Raw genomic sequence first — 18,295 nt, 5'->3', positions numbered from 1 at the left:
CGCTTCGGAGTGCCCAGTGATCACTGATTGGGGTTTGATTTCTGCTGTTGTCTGCAAGGAGTCTGGACGTTCTCCCCATGACTGTGTGAGTTTCCTCTGGGTGCTCCGGTTTCCTGCCATATTCCAGGTATATGTGGTTTAGAGCTGAGCATGCTATGTCAGTGTCAGAGGCACGGTGACTCTTGTGGGCTGATTCTCAGGCAGCGTTAAGATGACGCGGTAAGTAGAGACTGCATGTGGGCTGACATCCACGATCACAGCCACGGGTGCTGTAATAAGCAACATCGTTTTAAGCCTTATTTAATTTAACTTTTTAAAAATATGTTTCTTATTGTAATTTACAGTTATTTAATTATGTATAGCAAAGTACTACTGCCTTAAAACAACTAAATTCACGAGATATGCCAGTGATATTAAACCTGATTCTGATTCCTGAATCTGTGTTGGTTGCTGACGTAACCCAATGCATTTCACTGTGAAAAATAAAGCTAGCCTTAACTACACAATCCAGTCTACAAAAGTCTTCTTCAAAATAACATTTCCTTCTGCTGCTTGGAAGAATGTGCCATTTCATTCAAAACGGTAACTAGATATTGTGACCATTATTGTATTTAGAACCATTATAATTTCCACCAATGGAAAATATTCCTTCTTGTAAACAGGACACTGGAGATTTCTGGAGGGATTATATTATAGCAGGCAATAAAATTTTTCCATTACTATTTTGGGCTGAAAGCCTAGTTGCTGCTGGGTCTATTGTTGTTTGCCATTTATATAAATGATGTGGATAATTATACCACACATACCAGCCCTCATAGAGGGATCAGAAGTGGAGAGAGTGAGCAGTTTCAAGATCTCTGAGGACCTAACCTGGTCCCAACATATTGATGCAGTTATAAAGAAGGCAAGACAGCGGCTATACTTCATTAGGAGTTTGAAGAGATTCGACATGCCAACAAATACACTCAAAAACTTCTATAGTTGTACCGTGGAGAGCATTCTGACAGGCTGCATCACTGTCTGGTATGGAGGGGGCAGCTACTGTACAGGACCGAAAGAAGCTGCAGAGGGTTGTAAATCTAGTCAGCTCCATCTTCGGTACTAGCCTACAAAGTACGCAGTACATCTTCAAGGAGCGTTGTCTCAGAAAGGCAGCGTCCATTATTAAGGACCTCCAGCATCCAGGACATGCCCTTTTCTCACTGTTACCATCAGGTAGGAGATACAGAAGCCCTCACTCAGCAGGCACACACTCAGCAATTCATGATCAGCTTTCCCCCTCTACCATCTGATTTCTAAATGGTCATTGAACCCTTGGACACTACCTCACTTTTTTAATATATATTATTTCTGTCTTTGCACAATTTTTAATCTATTCAATATATGTATACTGTAATTGATTTACTTATTTAATAATAATTATTATTTTTCTTCTTCTATATTATATATTGCATTGAGCTGCTGCTGCTAAGTCAACAAACTTCATGACACATGCCCGTAATAACCTGATTCAGATTCTAATCACATGCAAAGATTGTAGATGTCATCAAAATAGTCATATCATAGAGAGTGAAGACGACTGTCAAAGTTACAAGCAAGCCTTGATTAGGTAGGTAAGTGGGCCGAGGTATGGCAGATGGTGTTTAATCAAGATAAATTTGAAGTGTTGCATTTTGAAACATCAGACCAGGGTAGGAATTTCAAAGTCAATGGTAGAGCACTGGGGAGTGTTGTAGAACAGAGTGAATTAGAAGAATAAATACACAGTTCCTGAAAGTGGCATCACAGATCAACAGGGCAGTGAAGAAAGTGTTGAGCATGTCAAGTCATTCAGTTGGGATGTAACATTGCAGTTGTACAAGATGTTGGTAAGGCCGCAATTGGAGTATTATGTAGGGTTTTGGTTACTCTGTTGTAGGAGAAATAATATTAAGCAGGAAAGCGTGAAATTGAGATTTAAGAGAATGTTGCACGGAGTTGAAGGTCTGAGTTATAGGGAGGGGTTAGGCAGGGTGGGACTTTATTCGTTGGAGCAAGTGAGAGTTGTGTAAAATCATGACAAACATAGATAGGTGGAATGTGCACAGGCATTTCCCTTGGGGAAGGTAATCCAACACTAGACGGCAGAGATTTCAGGTGAGGGGGAAAGATTTCAAAGGAACCTGAAAGTCAATTTCTTCACACAGTGCAAGATGCTTATATGGAACAAGCTGCCAGAGGAAGTGGTTGAAGGGGGTATGCAAACAATATTTACAAAATACTTGCACAGGTAAATGGAAAGCAAGTATTTAGGGGGATATGACCAAACATGGCCAAACAGGACTAGCCTAGATGGGCATTTTGTCAGTATGGACACATTTTGGTCAGTATAGATGCATTGTCTGAAGAGCCTGTTTGCAAGCTGTATTATTCCATAACTAACTGTTACTTTCAGGGGATAACTTTCTTTCATTTTGTTGAAAGAATGTAGTATCTCCTGAAAGGAACACTGTTTACTGCCCCTTTTATCTTTGTAGTTGGTGAGAACTTCTCAGTTTGGTGGGATGAAGGTACCTTACTGTGAAGGGATTCCAAACTGTTAAACCAAATCTAATGACAGGATGTAATGACTTGGACCAGAAGTCCCCAGGTATTAGCACCACTGTGTTGCAACATCATAGGTTGGCAGGAGCTGTTGGAGGAAACTTGGGGAGTTAGAGGCAGAATGGGTCATAGTTCTACAGTACAGAGAGAGGCCTTTTGGGCCATCTAGTCCATATTGAACTATTATTTCGCCTGGTCCCATCGGCCTGCACCTGGACCGTAGCCCTCATCCATGTATTTATCCAAACTTCTCTTAAATGTTACAGTTCAACCCACACCCACCTCTTCTGCTGGCAGCTCATCCCACACTCGCATCACCCTCTGACTGAAGAATTTCCCCTCTGATTCACCTTGAAAGGTTGAATAGGTACTTTATTTTCTAGAGCGTAGGAGAATGAGAGGAGGTATACAAAATTATGAGGGGTACAAGCAGGGTAAATGCAAGCAGGCTTTTTCCACTGGGATTGGATGAGACCAGAACTATAGGTTAAGGGTGAAAAGTAAACTGTTTAAGGGGGACAAAAGAGGGAACTTCTTCACTCAGGGTGGTGAAAGTGTGGAACTAGCTGCCAGTGGAAGTGGTGAATATGGGTTTGATTGCAACATTTAAGAGAAATTTGGATAAATACTTGGATGGGAGGGGTATGGTGGGCTAAGGTCTGGGTGCAGGCTCGTTGATGGGACTAGTCAGATTAATAGTCAGCATAGACTAGATGGGCCAAAGGGCCTGTTTCTGTGGAGTAGTGTCTTTGACTCTACATCTGTAAATTAGATTAGATTAGCTTTATTTGTCATGTGTACATCAGAACATTGAAACATACAGTGAAATACGTTGTTTGCATTGAATCAAATCAGCAAAGATTGTGCTGGAGGTGGCCCTCAAGTGTTGCCACACTTCCGGTTCCGATACAGCACGTCCACAACTTACTGACTCTAACCTGTACGTCTTTGGAATGTGGGAGGAAACCGATGCACCCAGAGTAAACCTGTGCAGTAACTGGGAGAAAGTGCAAACTCCTTACGGACAGCAGCGGGAACTGAAGCACGATCTGTGACTGCTGTAAAGCTATCGCACTGGCCACTATGCTACCACTCCCTCTTTCAGCCCAACCGATCCGTGCCGACCAAGATTTCCACCTAAGCTAGTTGCATTTGCCCACGCTTGGCCCATATTCCTCTAAACCAGGGGTTCCCAACCTTTTTTATGCCATGGACCCCTACCATTAACCGATGGGTCCACACTTACCCCATCATTGAGATGTTCCCACAGCCAGTGATCTCACTTTCAAGGACTCTTTATCTCATTATCCTTTATTCTATTGCTATTTATTTATATTTGACTTTGCCCAGTTTGTTGTCTTCTGCACTCTGATTGATCTTTCATTGATCCTGTTATAGTTACTAATCTATAGATTTGCTGAGCATGCCCACAGGAAAAAGAATCTCAGGGTTGTATATGGTGATATATATGTACTTTGATAATAAAATTTACTATGAACTTTGAGCCCAGGTTGGGAAGCCTTGTTCTGAACCATTTGTATTCGTATTTCTGTCCAAATATTGTGAACAATCATGTACAGAGAAACTAATGGTTAATTTGAGGGGTTAAAGGTCATGTCGAGATGGGTGGCTATCCATTTAACCTTTTTCGCTGCTGTTAACTATACTTCACCTCTGTTCCCTTTCCTTACTCCAGGTTACGTTGCGGTGCCACCTGGGATCAATCATGCGTGTGCTCGTATCATTGGCATTCCTTCTCACCGCCTGCTGGGCCAGGCCATTTGAACAGATGGACTTCCTCGAGTTCATGCTGGAGGATGAAGGCTCTGCTTTGCCCCCGGATGACGATATGCCCATGTGTCCTTTTGGCTGTCAGTGCCATCTACGAGTGGTTCAATGTTCTGACCTGGGTAAGCTATGCGACTGCAAACTGCTTCGTGCCTGGACTTACTTGTTCCTATCGGAAGGTATAGAACACAAAACAGCATGGTATGGGCCTGTTAACCCATCAGGTCGAGCTGTACAAGTTTAAATCCAGTCAACTGTCACTCAACCGCACACATATGTACCGTCAAATCCCATCCCTCTGGACCAAGGTGTACAACATAGTAAACATAACTCACACACACAACACTTAAAGTAATATCACCACAACTAAATTAACAACTAATAAGGTGCATTTACAAGACAAGTTAAAAAGTAAACAATATCATGCTACTGGCACTTCATGTGTGATGAGACCTGAGTGGTGGCTGGGAGTTCAGTAGTCTCACAGCCTGAAGGAAGAAGCTTTTTCCCATCCTAACAGTTCTTGTTCTAAAGCTACAGTACCTCCTGCCTGATGGTGGGTCAAAGGGATTGTTGAACGGATGGGAGGGATCATTGACGATACTAGGAGCCCTGTGTATGCAGCGCTCCTGGTAAATATCTTTGACGGGTGGAAGCGAGACCTTGATATTCCTCTCTGCAGCCCTTGCAATCCTTTGTAAGGACTTATGATCTGATGCCTTGTAGTTCCTGATCCAGACAGTGAGAGACTGAGGGAGACAGAAACATCAAGGCGGCAGGCGGTGTGTTTGCTGATCGCCGGCTGCCGTTAGCGGAAGGGCCCTGTTCTCGTGTGATCCCTCTCTCTCTTGATGGAGAGTGAGAGCCTCTTGGTCCTCAAGATGGGGAGGGGGGTGGTTGGCTTGGGGAAACAACATGGAGGATTGTAACATTGGAGCAGTGAGTTGCTGGTCTTCGCTCTTGTTGTTGCAGGAGTGACCTCTCTCTCCCTCGATGGAGAGAGACCAGAGTGCTGGGATATGGGTTCTAGATCAAGGGCTCTTTGGGGAGCTTTTGCTTGCATGGTGGGGAGGTGAGTGGGGTGGGGGCTTGATGCTTCACTGGTGCAAGTGGGGGGAGGGGGAGAGGGTTGATGCTTCTGAGGCTGCTTGTGTGAAGGGTAGTTGGGGTGGGGCGTTGGGCTTTGATGTTTATACCATTCATTCTATGGGGTTTTTTGTTTCATGGATGTCTGTGAAGAGTAAGAATTTCAGGCTGTAAACTGTATACATTCCCTGATATTAAAATTAACCTTTGAAGCTTTGAACCTTCGATGCAGTGGGTCCGGAACCTCTTGATAATCCCCCTACAAAATTGGTTACAAAGATATAAACCCATAGAAACCTGCTCCTGACCAGTCTGTCCAACACAGCCTATAACCCTCCATTTTTCATACATCATGTGCCTATCTACAAGTGTTATAATTGCCCCTATTGTATCATCCTCAACTACCCCTCCCCTGATAGTACATTCCAGACACCCACCACTCTACGTAAGTATAAAGAAAAATAAAACTGCCCTGAACTTTCCTCCATTCAACTGAAAGGGGTGTCCTTTTGAATTGGTCATTACCTGGTTGCAATTGGAATTAGTTTATTATTGTCATGTGGGCTGAGAAACAGTCCAAAGCTTGTTGTTCAGATTAAATCAGTACATGGTGCATTGAGCTAGACTATGGCAAAACAATAACAATGCAGAATAAAGTGTAAAAGCCACAGAGAAAGTGCAGCATCATAACAAGGTAGATTGGGAGGTCAAGTGTCCAACTTATCGTTCTGGGAAACTATTCAATAGTCCCTATGTAAGTTTATTCCTGTTTCCACGTCCTTTGTCCTGATAAATGCAGAGAGTTGTGCACATAGCTCAGAAATAAACCACCCATCCAGGAACTCTGTCTGCACTTCTCACTGACTCGATAAAGCAGCCAACGTAACCAAGAACCCCACCCACCCTGAACATTCTCTCTTCTCCCTCCTTCCCCCAGTGGGCAGTAGATATAAAATCCTGAAGCATGTACTACTAGGTACAAGGACAGCTTCTACCCCACTGTTATTGGACTCTTCAAGCGGTACCTGAGTACAGTGAGAGGGACTCTTCACCTCACTATCCACCTCATTCTGGCTTTGTGCCTTATTGCCTACCTACACTGCCCTTTCTCTGTAGTTCTCTAATTGTTTTCCCTTCTACCTCAAGATTGAAGGTTGCTTAATCAGTTCTAGTACAGGAGTGTAAAAGGAGAATAAAATAATTGTTTCTCTGGATTTGATGCAGCACATAAAAAACACAATAAAATAAAGAACACAAAAAATATAAATACGTAAGATAGCTTATATACATAAATTGATCGTATGTCTTTAAAGTGATGCTAGGCCCAGGAATGTCTGTACATAATAATAATAATAATAATAATAATAATAATAATAATAATAATAATAATAATAATAATAATAATAAATTATTGATCCTGAGTGGGAAATTGCTTTGTTACAGCAGCAACATTTAAAAACACACTTAGCAATAATAATAAATAATAACAATAATAATATTAACTAAAATAAAGTACAGAATAATATTATACTAATATGCAATAATAATAATGGACTGACAGGAAATGATAAAGTAGAGGTGGTAGATGGGTGTGCAGAGGGGTGGTGTTAGTGGGTGGATGGGTTGATCTGCTTTACTGCTTGGGGAAAGTAACTGTTTTTGAGTCTGGTGGTCCTGGCCTGGATGCTGCATAGTCTCCTCCCTGATAGGAGAGGGCCAAGCAGTCCATGAGCAGGGTGTGTTGGATCTTTCCTGATGTTACTGGCCCTTTCCTGGCACCTGTCTGTATGCACGTCCTTGATGTGAGGTGGGTTGGTGCCGGTGATGTGTTGGCCAGCTCTGACTCCCCATTACGGAGCCTTCCTGTCTGTCACAGTGCAGGTTCCGTACCAGGCAGTGATGCAGCTTGCCAGGATGCTCTCTACTGTGCATCTATCGAAGCGTAGATGTGAAAGTGCAGCTCTCTCATCGAACTCGTGATGAAATGATCTGTATGGAAGGCTTGCAGAATGAACTTTTTCACAGAACCTCAGCGCATGTGACAATAATATGTCAGTTTACTCGTTTAGCCTTGCAAACCCCTGTGATACTTTTGTAATCATTCCACTGTTGATAGTACTGATTCAGTTTAGTTTATTGTCACATACACCAGGATTTCTTTGCTCATGTAAAGTTCACAGGGTAAACTGTATACATGTTAACAATAAATAAAACACAAAACCACAACAGCACCCCTTCTTTCTTAGAAGTTTGCCAAGATTCATCATGTCATCTAAAATATTGACAAACTTCTATAGATGTGTGGTGGAGGGTAGTTTGACTGGTTGCATCAGGGCTGGGTATGGATTCACCAGGGCCTTTGAATGGAAGAGCCTACAAAGAGTGGTGGATACTGCCCAGTGCATCATGGGAAAAGCCCCCCACTCCACCATTAAGCATGTCTACACAGGGCATTGTCACGGGAAAGCAGCGACCAGTCATCCAGGCCATGCTCTCTTACCGCTACTGCCATCAGGAAGAAGGTACAGGAAGCCAGGTTCAGGACTGTTATTACCCCTCAACCATCAGGCTCTTGAACCAAAGGCGATAACTTCACTCACCTCATCACTGAAATGTTCCCACAACCTGTGAACACACTTTCAAGGACTCTTCATCAACAGGCTTGGACGAGAACAGGTGCAGGCTAGAAGTTAAGTTTGAGAAGTTAGAGGTGTACCAAGTGCAGGCAGGGTGGTAGTTGAGGCAGAGGACTGCTCCTCCTGTGGGGATGTTGGATTTCAGGATACCCAGTGGTCTCTCTGCTGACGACATCTGCAGGAAGTACACCCAACATCAGCTCCTGACTAACAAGATCAAGCTGCTGGAGCTGCAGGAACTCAGGACCATCCGGGAGACTGAATCCTTCATAGGTGCCACTTTTACTGAGGTGGTCACATTCAGAGTGCAGGCTTCAGACCACCAGGAGAAGCCAGGGGGAGTAAGCGGTCAGTGCAGTGGCCATTCCCCTCAGCAGCAAGTATACCCCTTTGAATACCGCTGGGGGGGTGGGGGGGGTGATCTATCAGGCCACAGCAGAGGTAGCCAGACCAGCTCTGAGGCTCAGCAGGCAAAGTGATAATGATAGGAAACTCAATAGTTTGGGGCAGACAACAGGTTCTGTGTCTGCTGAAGACAAGCCAGTCTGGTGTTAGGGTCCCAGATGTCTCAGAATGGCTGCAGAAGATTCTCAAGAGGAAAGGTGAGTTGCCCAAGGTCATGGTGCACAATGGCACCAATGACACAGGTAGAAAGGGGCAAGAGGTCAGCACAGTGGGTTTATGGAGTTATGGAAGAGGCCGTTGAGCAAGACATCCAAAGTGTTAATCTCTGGATTTCTCCCAGTACCAGGTGCTGGTTAAGGCAAGAATAGGATGATGGATCAGATGAATGAGTGGCTGAGGAAGGGATGCAGGGGGCAGGGTTCCAGATTTCTAGGTCTTTGGGATCTCGTCTGAGAAAGGTATAACATGTACAAAATGGATAGGTTACACCTGAATCCAAGGGGGACCAATATCCTTGCGAGCCATTTGCTAGAGTTGTTGGGGAGGGTTTTGGCAGTGAGGGGTCTGAGAGTGGGACAGTTGGTACAGAAGTCGATGCAGTATGCAGCGAGACTGTGAGGATGGACAGGCAGATGACAGGGCAACATTGCCGTCTGTGGGGTGAATTGAATTGTAACATGGGGGCAAAATTGAAAAGGTTGATGAATACTGGACTAAAGGTATTATATTTAAATGCATGCAGCATGCAGAATACGAAAGATTATCTTGCAGTGCAATTAGTGTTTGGCAGGTATGACATTGTTGGCATCACTGATTTGTGGCTGAAAGAAGATCGTAGTTGGGAGATTAACGTCCAAAGATGCACGTTGCATCGAAAGGACAGACAGGTAGGCAGAAGGGATGGCATGGCTCTGTTGGTAAAAAATGAAATCAAATCCTTAGAAAGAGGTGGCATGAGATCAGAAGATGTAGAATCCTTGTGGGTTGAGTTAGAAACTGTAAGGGTGAAAGACCCTGGCAAGAGTTTTACCTTGTATGCCAGTTGAATAGCCCCTGGGCTTTGCCCCTTCATGTGGTTCTTAAGTCCAAAGGTGGTTGCCAACCATGTGGTGATTACTGATGCCTTAATGTGGCCACCACCCCCGATCGTAACCCGGTCCCACATATCCAAGAGTTTTCAGCACGTTTAGCTGGAAAGTTAATTCTTTCCAAAGTTGACCTGGTTAATAGCTACTATTGGGTGCCTGGGTGCTCGGAGGAGGACTTTCCCAAAACAGCTGTAATAACCTGTATAGCCTTTTTGAGTTTCTGCACATGCTGTTTGTGCTGAAAAACTGCAGCACAGACATTCCAACGGCTGATGGACTCTGCATTAAAGACTTAGATTTTCATTTTGTTTGCCTGGATGACATACTTGTCACCAGTGTGTCCAAATCCAAACACACATCTCATCTCCGCACACTTTTCCAGCGCTTAAGCCAACCTGGGTTGATTATTAACCCTGCTAAATGCCTGTCTGGGTTGTCAACCACTGACTTTCTCGGCCATCACATCCCCGCAGAAGGTGCAAAACTTCTCCCATCAAAGGTATCCGCTATTATGGATTACCCATCACCCCACACTGCTAAAAAACTACACTGCTATCACCGCTTCATTCCCCAAGCTGCTGAACTTATGCCTCCCCCGTGCAAAGCACTTAAAGGCAATGCACCTAATCACATGCTTGACTGGTCAGCAGGCTTGACTAGGGCATTTGATGACACCAAAGCTGCTCTTTCTAATGCAACCTCACTGGCAGACCCGCTCCCCAGTGCACCCATGGCCAGTACTACTGATACCTCAGACTATGCTGCATGAACAGCTGGTTGGAGGTGTGTGGCAGCCCCTTGCCTTCTTCAACTAGCATCTCCATCTCCTCGCCCCCCCCCCCCCCCCCCCGTGAAAGGTCACTTTTTCCCGGTCTCTATCTGGCTGTCCACAATTTTCATTTTCTTTGTTATTTTACAATGTTTGTTGACCACAAACCTTTCCTGCACGTGATGGTCAAAGTATCAGATTCTTGATCTGCACTGCAGCAACACCACCCAGCCTACATATCCAAGTTCACATTGGATATACAACATATCAAGGGGAAAAATAATCCCTGGGCTGATTGCCTCTCATGGCCAGCTGTTGGACCTGCACACATAGTGATTGACTATGCCAGCATGGCAGCTGACCCAGAAGTCCAGGCTTACCGAACAGCAGTCACGGGCCTGTGGTTGACTGACATCAAGTTGGGAGAAGCTGGGGTTTCCCTCCTGTGCGACGTTTCAACCAGTTGCTCTGGCCTCATCAGGGCTGCAAACTGGAGACAGACTGTTTTCGACTCCACACGTGGCCTCTTTACATCCCGGCTGGAAGGCCTCACAGAAACTGGTTGCACTGAAGTTTGTTTGGCAAAGCCGGAAAGGATGTGCATGATTGGACCGCAGCCTGTGTGGAGTACCAGTGGGCAAAAATTAACCATCACGCTCAGACGCAATTGGCACCTTGTGAGGTCTTTGAGTGACGGTTTGACCATGTCAATGTGGACCTTGTTGGTCCTCATCCCCCCTCCTGTGGTTTCACGTATCTCCTTACCATGGTGGACCATACCTCCAGGTGCTCAGAGCTTATCCCTGTAGCATCAATGATATCCACAATAGTGGCTCGGGAGTTCATCAGCAACTGGGTTACTCGATTTGGCACCCCATCTGACATTTCCTCTGACCCCAGTCCCCAATTCCATGGCCCAGAACCTCGGCATAAGGCTACATCACACCGTAGTGTATCTCCCACAGTCCAATGGCCTATACGAGCAATTTCACTGCCCCTTAAAGGCTGCTCTGAGGGCTTCCCTGACCAACGAGTGCTGGCTCAATTGTCTCCCGTGGGTCTGGCTGGAGCTCAGAACAGCTCCAAAGGAGGAGCTGCAAACTTCTGTGGCTGAGTTGGTATACGGGCATCATTTAGAGTGCCAGATGATTTCATTCCTGATGCCACGTCCGGCATGTCGGCCTCTCAACGACATTCCACCCTCCTCAGTGAATTCGATTCCCTTTCACCTACTCCTGCCTCCCATCATGTTTGGGTCCCGGTTGACATGCAGTCCGCCTCGTTTGTTTTTCTCCACCACCAACATCCCCTCAGGCCCCCTTGCAATGGCCCATTCTGCAATTTAGAAGGAGGAGAAGAGACTTTCATCTTAGATAAGAGGGGTAAAACTAAATGTATTTTGGTAGATTGCCTTAAACCGGCCCACCAGGATTTGGAGTATTCCACGGCCATGCCCCTGGTGTCACCACATGACCACGAGCGTGTCAATGCACCTCTGGACAAGCCAGAGGCATCTCCTGTTCCTCCACCCTTGGAGCACAGGACCCGAGCCGAGCTCCAGACAGGCTCACAATGCTGGTTGTAGTGAATTCCAGGGACAGGGTGCTGTGTATGGTAATGTAACTGGGAGAAATGTACATAAATACAAACACCAACATTGAGCTGGGGTTTTGTTTTAAGAGGCTGGTCTGACGTGTTGATGTTATTATGTAGAAGGTTTTTAGCGCGATTTTGTTGTGTACGTTTTGGGAGTTCAATAAAATGTGTTACAGGTTTAAACATAGAAACATAGAAAACCTACAGCACAATACAGGCCCTTCGGCCCACAAAGTTGTGCCAAACATGTCCCTACCTTAGAAATTACTAGGCTTACATATAGCCCTCTATTTTTCTAAGCTCCATGTACCTATCCAAAAGTCTCTTAAAAGACCCTATTGTATCCGCCTCCACCACCGTTGCCGCCAGCCCATTCCACGCACTCACCACTCTCTGAGTAAAAAACTTACCCCTGACATCTCCTCTGTACCTACTCCCCAGCACCTTAAACCTGTGTCCTCTTGTGGCAACCATTTCAGCCCTGGGAAAAAGCCTCTGACTATCCACACGATCAATGTCTCTCATCATCTTATATAACTCCATGAGATCACCTCTCATCCTCTGTCGCTCCAAAAATTAAAGGCCGAGTTCACTCAACCTATTCTCATAAGGCATGCTCCCCAATCCAAGCAACATCCTTGTAAATCTCCTCTGCACCCTTTCCATGGCTTCCACATCCTTCCTATAGTAAGGTGACCAGAACTGAGCACAGTACTCCAAGAGGGGTCTGTCTAGGGTCCTATATAGCTGCAACATTACCTCTCGACTCCTAAATTCAGTTCCACGATTGATGAAGGCCAATACACTGTACACCTTCTTAACCACAGAGTCAACCTGTGCAGCTGCTTTGAGCGTTAAACATAAAACACACTTAGTTTTTTTGCGAAAACCTACATTATGGTGTGGAGAAATGGATGGTAATGCACTTTGGTAAGAGGAATATAAGTGTAAACTATCTTCTAACAGGGAGAAAATTTAAAAATCAGAGGCGCTGAAGGACTTGGGAGTCCTTGTGCAAGATTCCCTTAAGATTAACTTGCCAGTTGAGTCGATGGTAAGGAAGGTGAATGCAATGTTAGGGCTCTTTTTGAGAGGAATAGAATATAAGAGCAAGGATGTAATGCTGAGGCTTTATAAGGCATTGGCCAGCCCATACCTGGAGTATAGTGAGCAGTTTTGTGTCTCTTATCTCACAAAGATTGTGATGGCTTTGGAGAGGGTCCAGAGAAGGTACATGAAAATGATTGTGGGAATGAAAGGGTTAATGCATGAGGCGTGTTTAATGGCTCTGGGCCTGTACTTGCTGGAGTTTAAAAGAATGCGGGGGTGGGGGGAGGATCTCATTGAAATATATCGTATATCAAAAGTCCTTGTTAGAACAGATGTGCAAAGGATATTTCCCATGGTGGGTGAGTCTAGGACCAGAGGGCACAGCCTCAGAATAGAGGGATGTCCATTTAGAACAGAGATGAGGGGGCATTTCTTTAGCCAGAGGGTGGTGAATCTGTGGAATTCATTGCCACAGCGACTGTGGTGGCAAGGTCATTGAGTATATTTAAAGCAGAGGTTGACTGGTTCTTGGCTAGTCAGGGCATCAAAGGTTAGGGGGAGAAGGCAGGAGAATGGGTTTGAGAGGTTTAATAAATCAGCCATGATGGAATGGCAGAGCTGACTCAATGTGCTGAATAGTCTGATTCTGATCCTGTCTTGTAGTCCTATGGTCTGATATGTGGTAAGTTTAAGATCACCAACTATCACCACCTTATTTTTCTTGCACCTGTCTGCTATCTCTATAAATTTGCTCCTCTAGGTCTCACTGACTATTGGATAGTTTATAATATAATCCATTAACATGGTCACCATTTTCTTATTCCTCAGCCCTGCTCATATAGCCTCAGTAGACAAGGTCTCCAGTCTGTACCAACTGAGCACTGACGTAACGTTTTCTCTGACTAGTAGTGCTACCCCTCCCCTTGTAGTCCCTCCTGCTCTATCACGTCTAAAACAATGGAACCCCAGAACACTGCGCTGCCAATCCTGCCCCTCCTGCAACCAAGTCTCACTACTGTCTATCACGTCATAATTCCACAAGCTGATCCATGCTCCAAGCTCGTCTGCTTTACCTACAATACTCTCTGCATCGAAAGAGATGCAACTCAGACTATTAGTCCAACCATGCTCAATGTTTTCATTCCTGTTTTCGTATGCAGACCTAACACCTATTTTCCCCACAACCACTCCACTATCTGCTCTGGTGCTTTCATTCCCAACACCCTACAACTCTAGTATAAACCACCAAACCCCTCCTCTCCACCGGAGCAGAATTAGGAATTCTTTCTACAATGAGAACGGTCCGTCTCCAGTTCAGGTACAAACTATCTCATCTGCACAGGTCCCTCTTACCCTGGAAAAGGGCCCAATGATCCAAAACTCTGAAACCCTCCGTCCTGCATCATCTCCTTAGCTAAACTGTATCGTCTTCCTATTTCTAGTCTTGCTAGCACATGGCACAGGTAGACCATTACTTGACTTCAAAAGAATGGAATCTAATGTCTTTGCCCACTGATTCCTGACCTTCAGAACGGTTGACCCCTAAACTGCCTCTGAAATGGCCCAGCCCGTCTCTCTGCTCCGTCAGGGGCTGCAATTAGTGGTGGATGACAAATCATTCCACGATCCCTGATCAGAAACGTTCAATTACTCTGCACAGTTTACGACGGAAATAAAATAGAAATAATCTTTTTGAAGCAACCTGTCTGCACCTGGGTACATATTCCGGGGTCCTGCAGCTGAGTAATTCATCATTAGATTCTGGGCAATTGCATCTTAGTGTCTAACCCAATCCTAATTACGCAGTCTCCATTCTACACACTGCTCCTCCTCACTTAATCTGTTTCACCCTGTTGTTCACCCTCACTTTACCAAAGGTCTCATTGCACAGCTGCAGAGAGTAGTGCTCTGCCAGAGAAACTGGTTGTTAGACTCTGCTCTTGAATTGAATTGACTTCATTTCTTACATCCTTCACATATGTGAATCTTTACATTTCGTCTCTGCCAGAATGTGCAATGGGCAAATTATATTAACTTGTAATAAATAGTATGTACAACAGAACAGTCAATATAACTTAGAAATACAATTTCTAAGCATGAATTAATCAGTCTGGTGGAAGTAGCTGTCCCGGAGTCTGTTGGTCCTGACTTTTATGCTGCGATACCGTTTCCCGGATGATAGCAGCTGGAACAGTTTGTGGTTGAGGTGACTCGGGTCCCTGATGATCCTTTGGGCCCTTTTTACACACCTGTCTTTATAAATGTTTTGAATCATGAGAAGTTCACAGTTACAGATACACTGGACTGTCTGCACAACTCTCTGCAGTTCCCATACCAGACAGTGATGCAGCCAGTCAGGATGCTCTCAACTGTGCCCCTGTAGAAAGTCCTTAGGATCTGGGGACTCATGCCGAACTTCCACAACCATCTGAGGTGAAAGAGGCGCTGTTTTGCTTTTTTCACCACACAGTTGGTACAGACCACATGAGGTCCTCGGTGATGTGGATGCCGAGGAACTTAAAGCTGTTCACCCTCTCAACCCCAGATCCATTGATGTTAATAGGGGCTAGCCTGTCTCCATTCCTCCTGTAGTCCACAACCAGCTCCTTTGTTTTGCAACGTTGAGGGAGAGGTTGTTTTCTTGACACCACTGTGTCAGGGTGATGACTTCTCTGTAGTTTGCCTCGCTATTATTTGAGATAAGGCCAATCAATGTAGTATCCTCAGCAAATTTACTTAATAGATTCAAGCTGTGGGTAGTGACACAGTCATGGGCATACACAGAGTAAAGGAGGAGGCTTAGTACACAGCCCTAAGGGGCACCTGTGTTGAGGGTCAGAGGGACAGAGATGAGGGAGCCCACTCTTACCACCTGCCGGCTATTTGACAGGAAGTCCAGGATCCAGCTACACAAGGCAGGATCAACGCTGAGGTCTCTGAGCTTCTTGTCCAGCCTGGATGGAATTATGGTGTTGAATGTTGAACTGTAGTCCAAGAACAGCATTCTCACATAAGCATCCTCCTTCTCCAGATACGTAAGGACGGAGTGTAGAACTGTGGCTATTGTGTCATCTGTCGATCAATTGTGTCCGTAGGCGAATTGTAAGTGGTCCAGTGGGGGTTGCAGCAAGCTGCAGATAAAGCTTCCGGGGGATTAAGGAACACAAGTAGATAGGGTCGTAAAAAGAACTTTTGCTACATTGGCCTTTATAAATCAAAGTATTGAGTATAAGAGTTCGAATGTAATGGTGAGGTTGTATAAGACATTGGTGAGACCAAATTTGGAGTATTGTGTGCAGTTTTGGTCACCTAATTATAGGAAGGATATTAATAAGGTTGAAAGAGTGCAGAGAAGGTTTACAAGGATGTTACCAGGACTTGAGAAACTGAGTTACAGAGAAAGGTTGAATAGGTTAGGACTTTATTCCCTGTAGCATAGGAGAATGAGGGGAGATTTGATAGAGGTGTATAAAATTGTGATGGGTATCAATAGAGTGAATGCAAGCAGGCTTTTTCCACTGAGGCTAGGGGAGAAAAAAAACCAGAGGACATGGGTTAAGGGTGAAGGGGGAAAAGTTTAAAGGGAACATTGGGGGGGCTTCTTCACGCAGAGAGTGGTGGGAGTCTGGAATGAGCTGCCAGATGAGGTAGTAAATGCAGGCTCACTTTTAACATTTAAGAAAAACCTGGACAGGTACGTGGATGAGAGGGGTTTGGAGGGATATGGCCCAGGTGCAGGTCAGTGGGACTAGGCAGAAAAATGGTTTAGCACATCCAAGAAGGGCAGAAGGCCTGTTTCTGTGCTGTAATGTTCTATGGTTCGAACAGTTACCAATAGCATAATTATCTTTGAGAAATGAACTTCTTCTTTTATCTAAACTTAACAATGAGCAGGACCCAAACATTTTTTAGCTCCTTACTTAATATTTCATGTACCTTTTCTGTACTTGTGTTTTTACTTGTATTTTTATGTACAATGTGAATGTTTAATGAATAATTATTTGAGACTAGTTCTTCATGAATACAATTTGGAAGCCAGCCTGTTTGTGATGAGTCCTGTGAATGGATTTTACTGGTGTTTATTCTGTTGAGTAATTCTATTTAAAGCACTGAAGTGACTGATTACTTTTACAAAGAGCAACACTGAACTCTCCAAAAACACAAATGGGCAAGTTGATACAGCTGGCCTTGCAGTATTTATTTATTTGTTTAGAGATTTAGCACGGTAGCAGGTCCTTCTGTTCCAATGACCCACCCCCGCTGCCCATTTAAACCCCGATGGCCTATCATGCCTTTGAGATGTCGGAGGAAACTGAAGCACTCCAGGCAAATTCACTGGGTCACACAGGGAACTTCTTACAGGCAGCAGGGGGAATTGAACCCAGGCAGCGAGCGCTGTACTCTTGACATCTGTGCTATTGTGCTTGACTCTTAACCTTCAGAATACCGGAGAATTCTTTTTAAGGAGAAGCTGGATAAGTTCAAGAGGAAGAAAGGAAAGGGAAGATGGCGTGGGAGAGGTGTATTGCTTCCTCTCCTCATCGCTATTCCCTGGTGTTCTGTCCATTTTCTGCAGCCCTTTGTCATCTCCACCTGCCATCTCGCAGCTCTCGAGATTCAGGATTTATTTAGTGCCCTGTCCGGTATGCATGAGAAGAGGAGAACAAAATAATTGTTACTCCCGATTCAATGCAGTACAAAAAAAACACATAAAATAAAGAACACAATAAAAAACTCAAATATAAATACATACGATAGCTTATGTACATAGAATTTTTTGTATGTCCATAAAGTGATGCTCGGCATAGGAGTGTCTATGCATAACGTGACTGACAGGAAATGATAAAGTAGTGGTGGAGTTAGAGGACGGAGGTCTTACTGCTTGGGAACAGTAACTGTTCTTTGAGTCTGGTGGTCCTGGCCATGGATGTTATGTAGCCTCCTCCCTGGTGGGAGTAGGACGAACAGTCCATGAGCAGGGTGGGAGGGGCCCTTCACGATGTTACTGGCCCTTTCCTGGCACCTTTCTGTATGCACGTCCTCGACGCGGGTAGGCTGGTACCAGTAATGTGTTGGGCTGTTTGACTACCTGTCCGTCACATTCCCACTCTTCTGTTTATCAACTCTCCCGCTCACCTGGATCCACCCATCAGCTGCCAGCTCCTACTCTACCCCATCCCTTCACCTTTTCATACCGGTTAACCCCCCTTTCATTCCAGTCCTGACAAAAAGCCCTGGCCCAAAACGCCGATAGTCCATTCAGCCCACTTCCTTATGCAGATGCTGCCGAACCT

The 18,295-nt window shown here is 44.9% G+C and overlaps 1 protein-coding gene across 1 annotated transcript in view; it reads left to right on the top strand.

Moving 5' to 3' along the window:
- dcn (decorin) overlaps positions 1-18,295 on the top strand; it is a 78,617-nt gene that overhangs the window by 19,833 nt on the left and 40,489 nt on the right. Inside the window, exon 2 of the mRNA XM_073058847.1 lies at positions 4,280-4,493. Within this exon, the coding sequence (XP_072914948.1) occupies positions 4,310-4,493 (184 nt within the window). The 5' untranslated portion in view covers positions 4,280-4,309. The remainder of the gene's footprint in view (positions 1-4,279; positions 4,494-18,295) is intronic.

The sequence above is a fragment of the Hemitrygon akajei genome, chromosome 10, assembly GCF_048418815.1.
Source record: "Hemitrygon akajei chromosome 10, sHemAka1.3, whole genome shotgun sequence".
Lineage (NCBI taxonomy): Eukaryota > Metazoa > Chordata > Chondrichthyes > Myliobatiformes > Dasyatidae > Hemitrygon > Hemitrygon akajei.
Note: the sequence above shows the minus strand (reverse complement) of the source record. Positions and strands in the feature narration are given on the sequence as shown.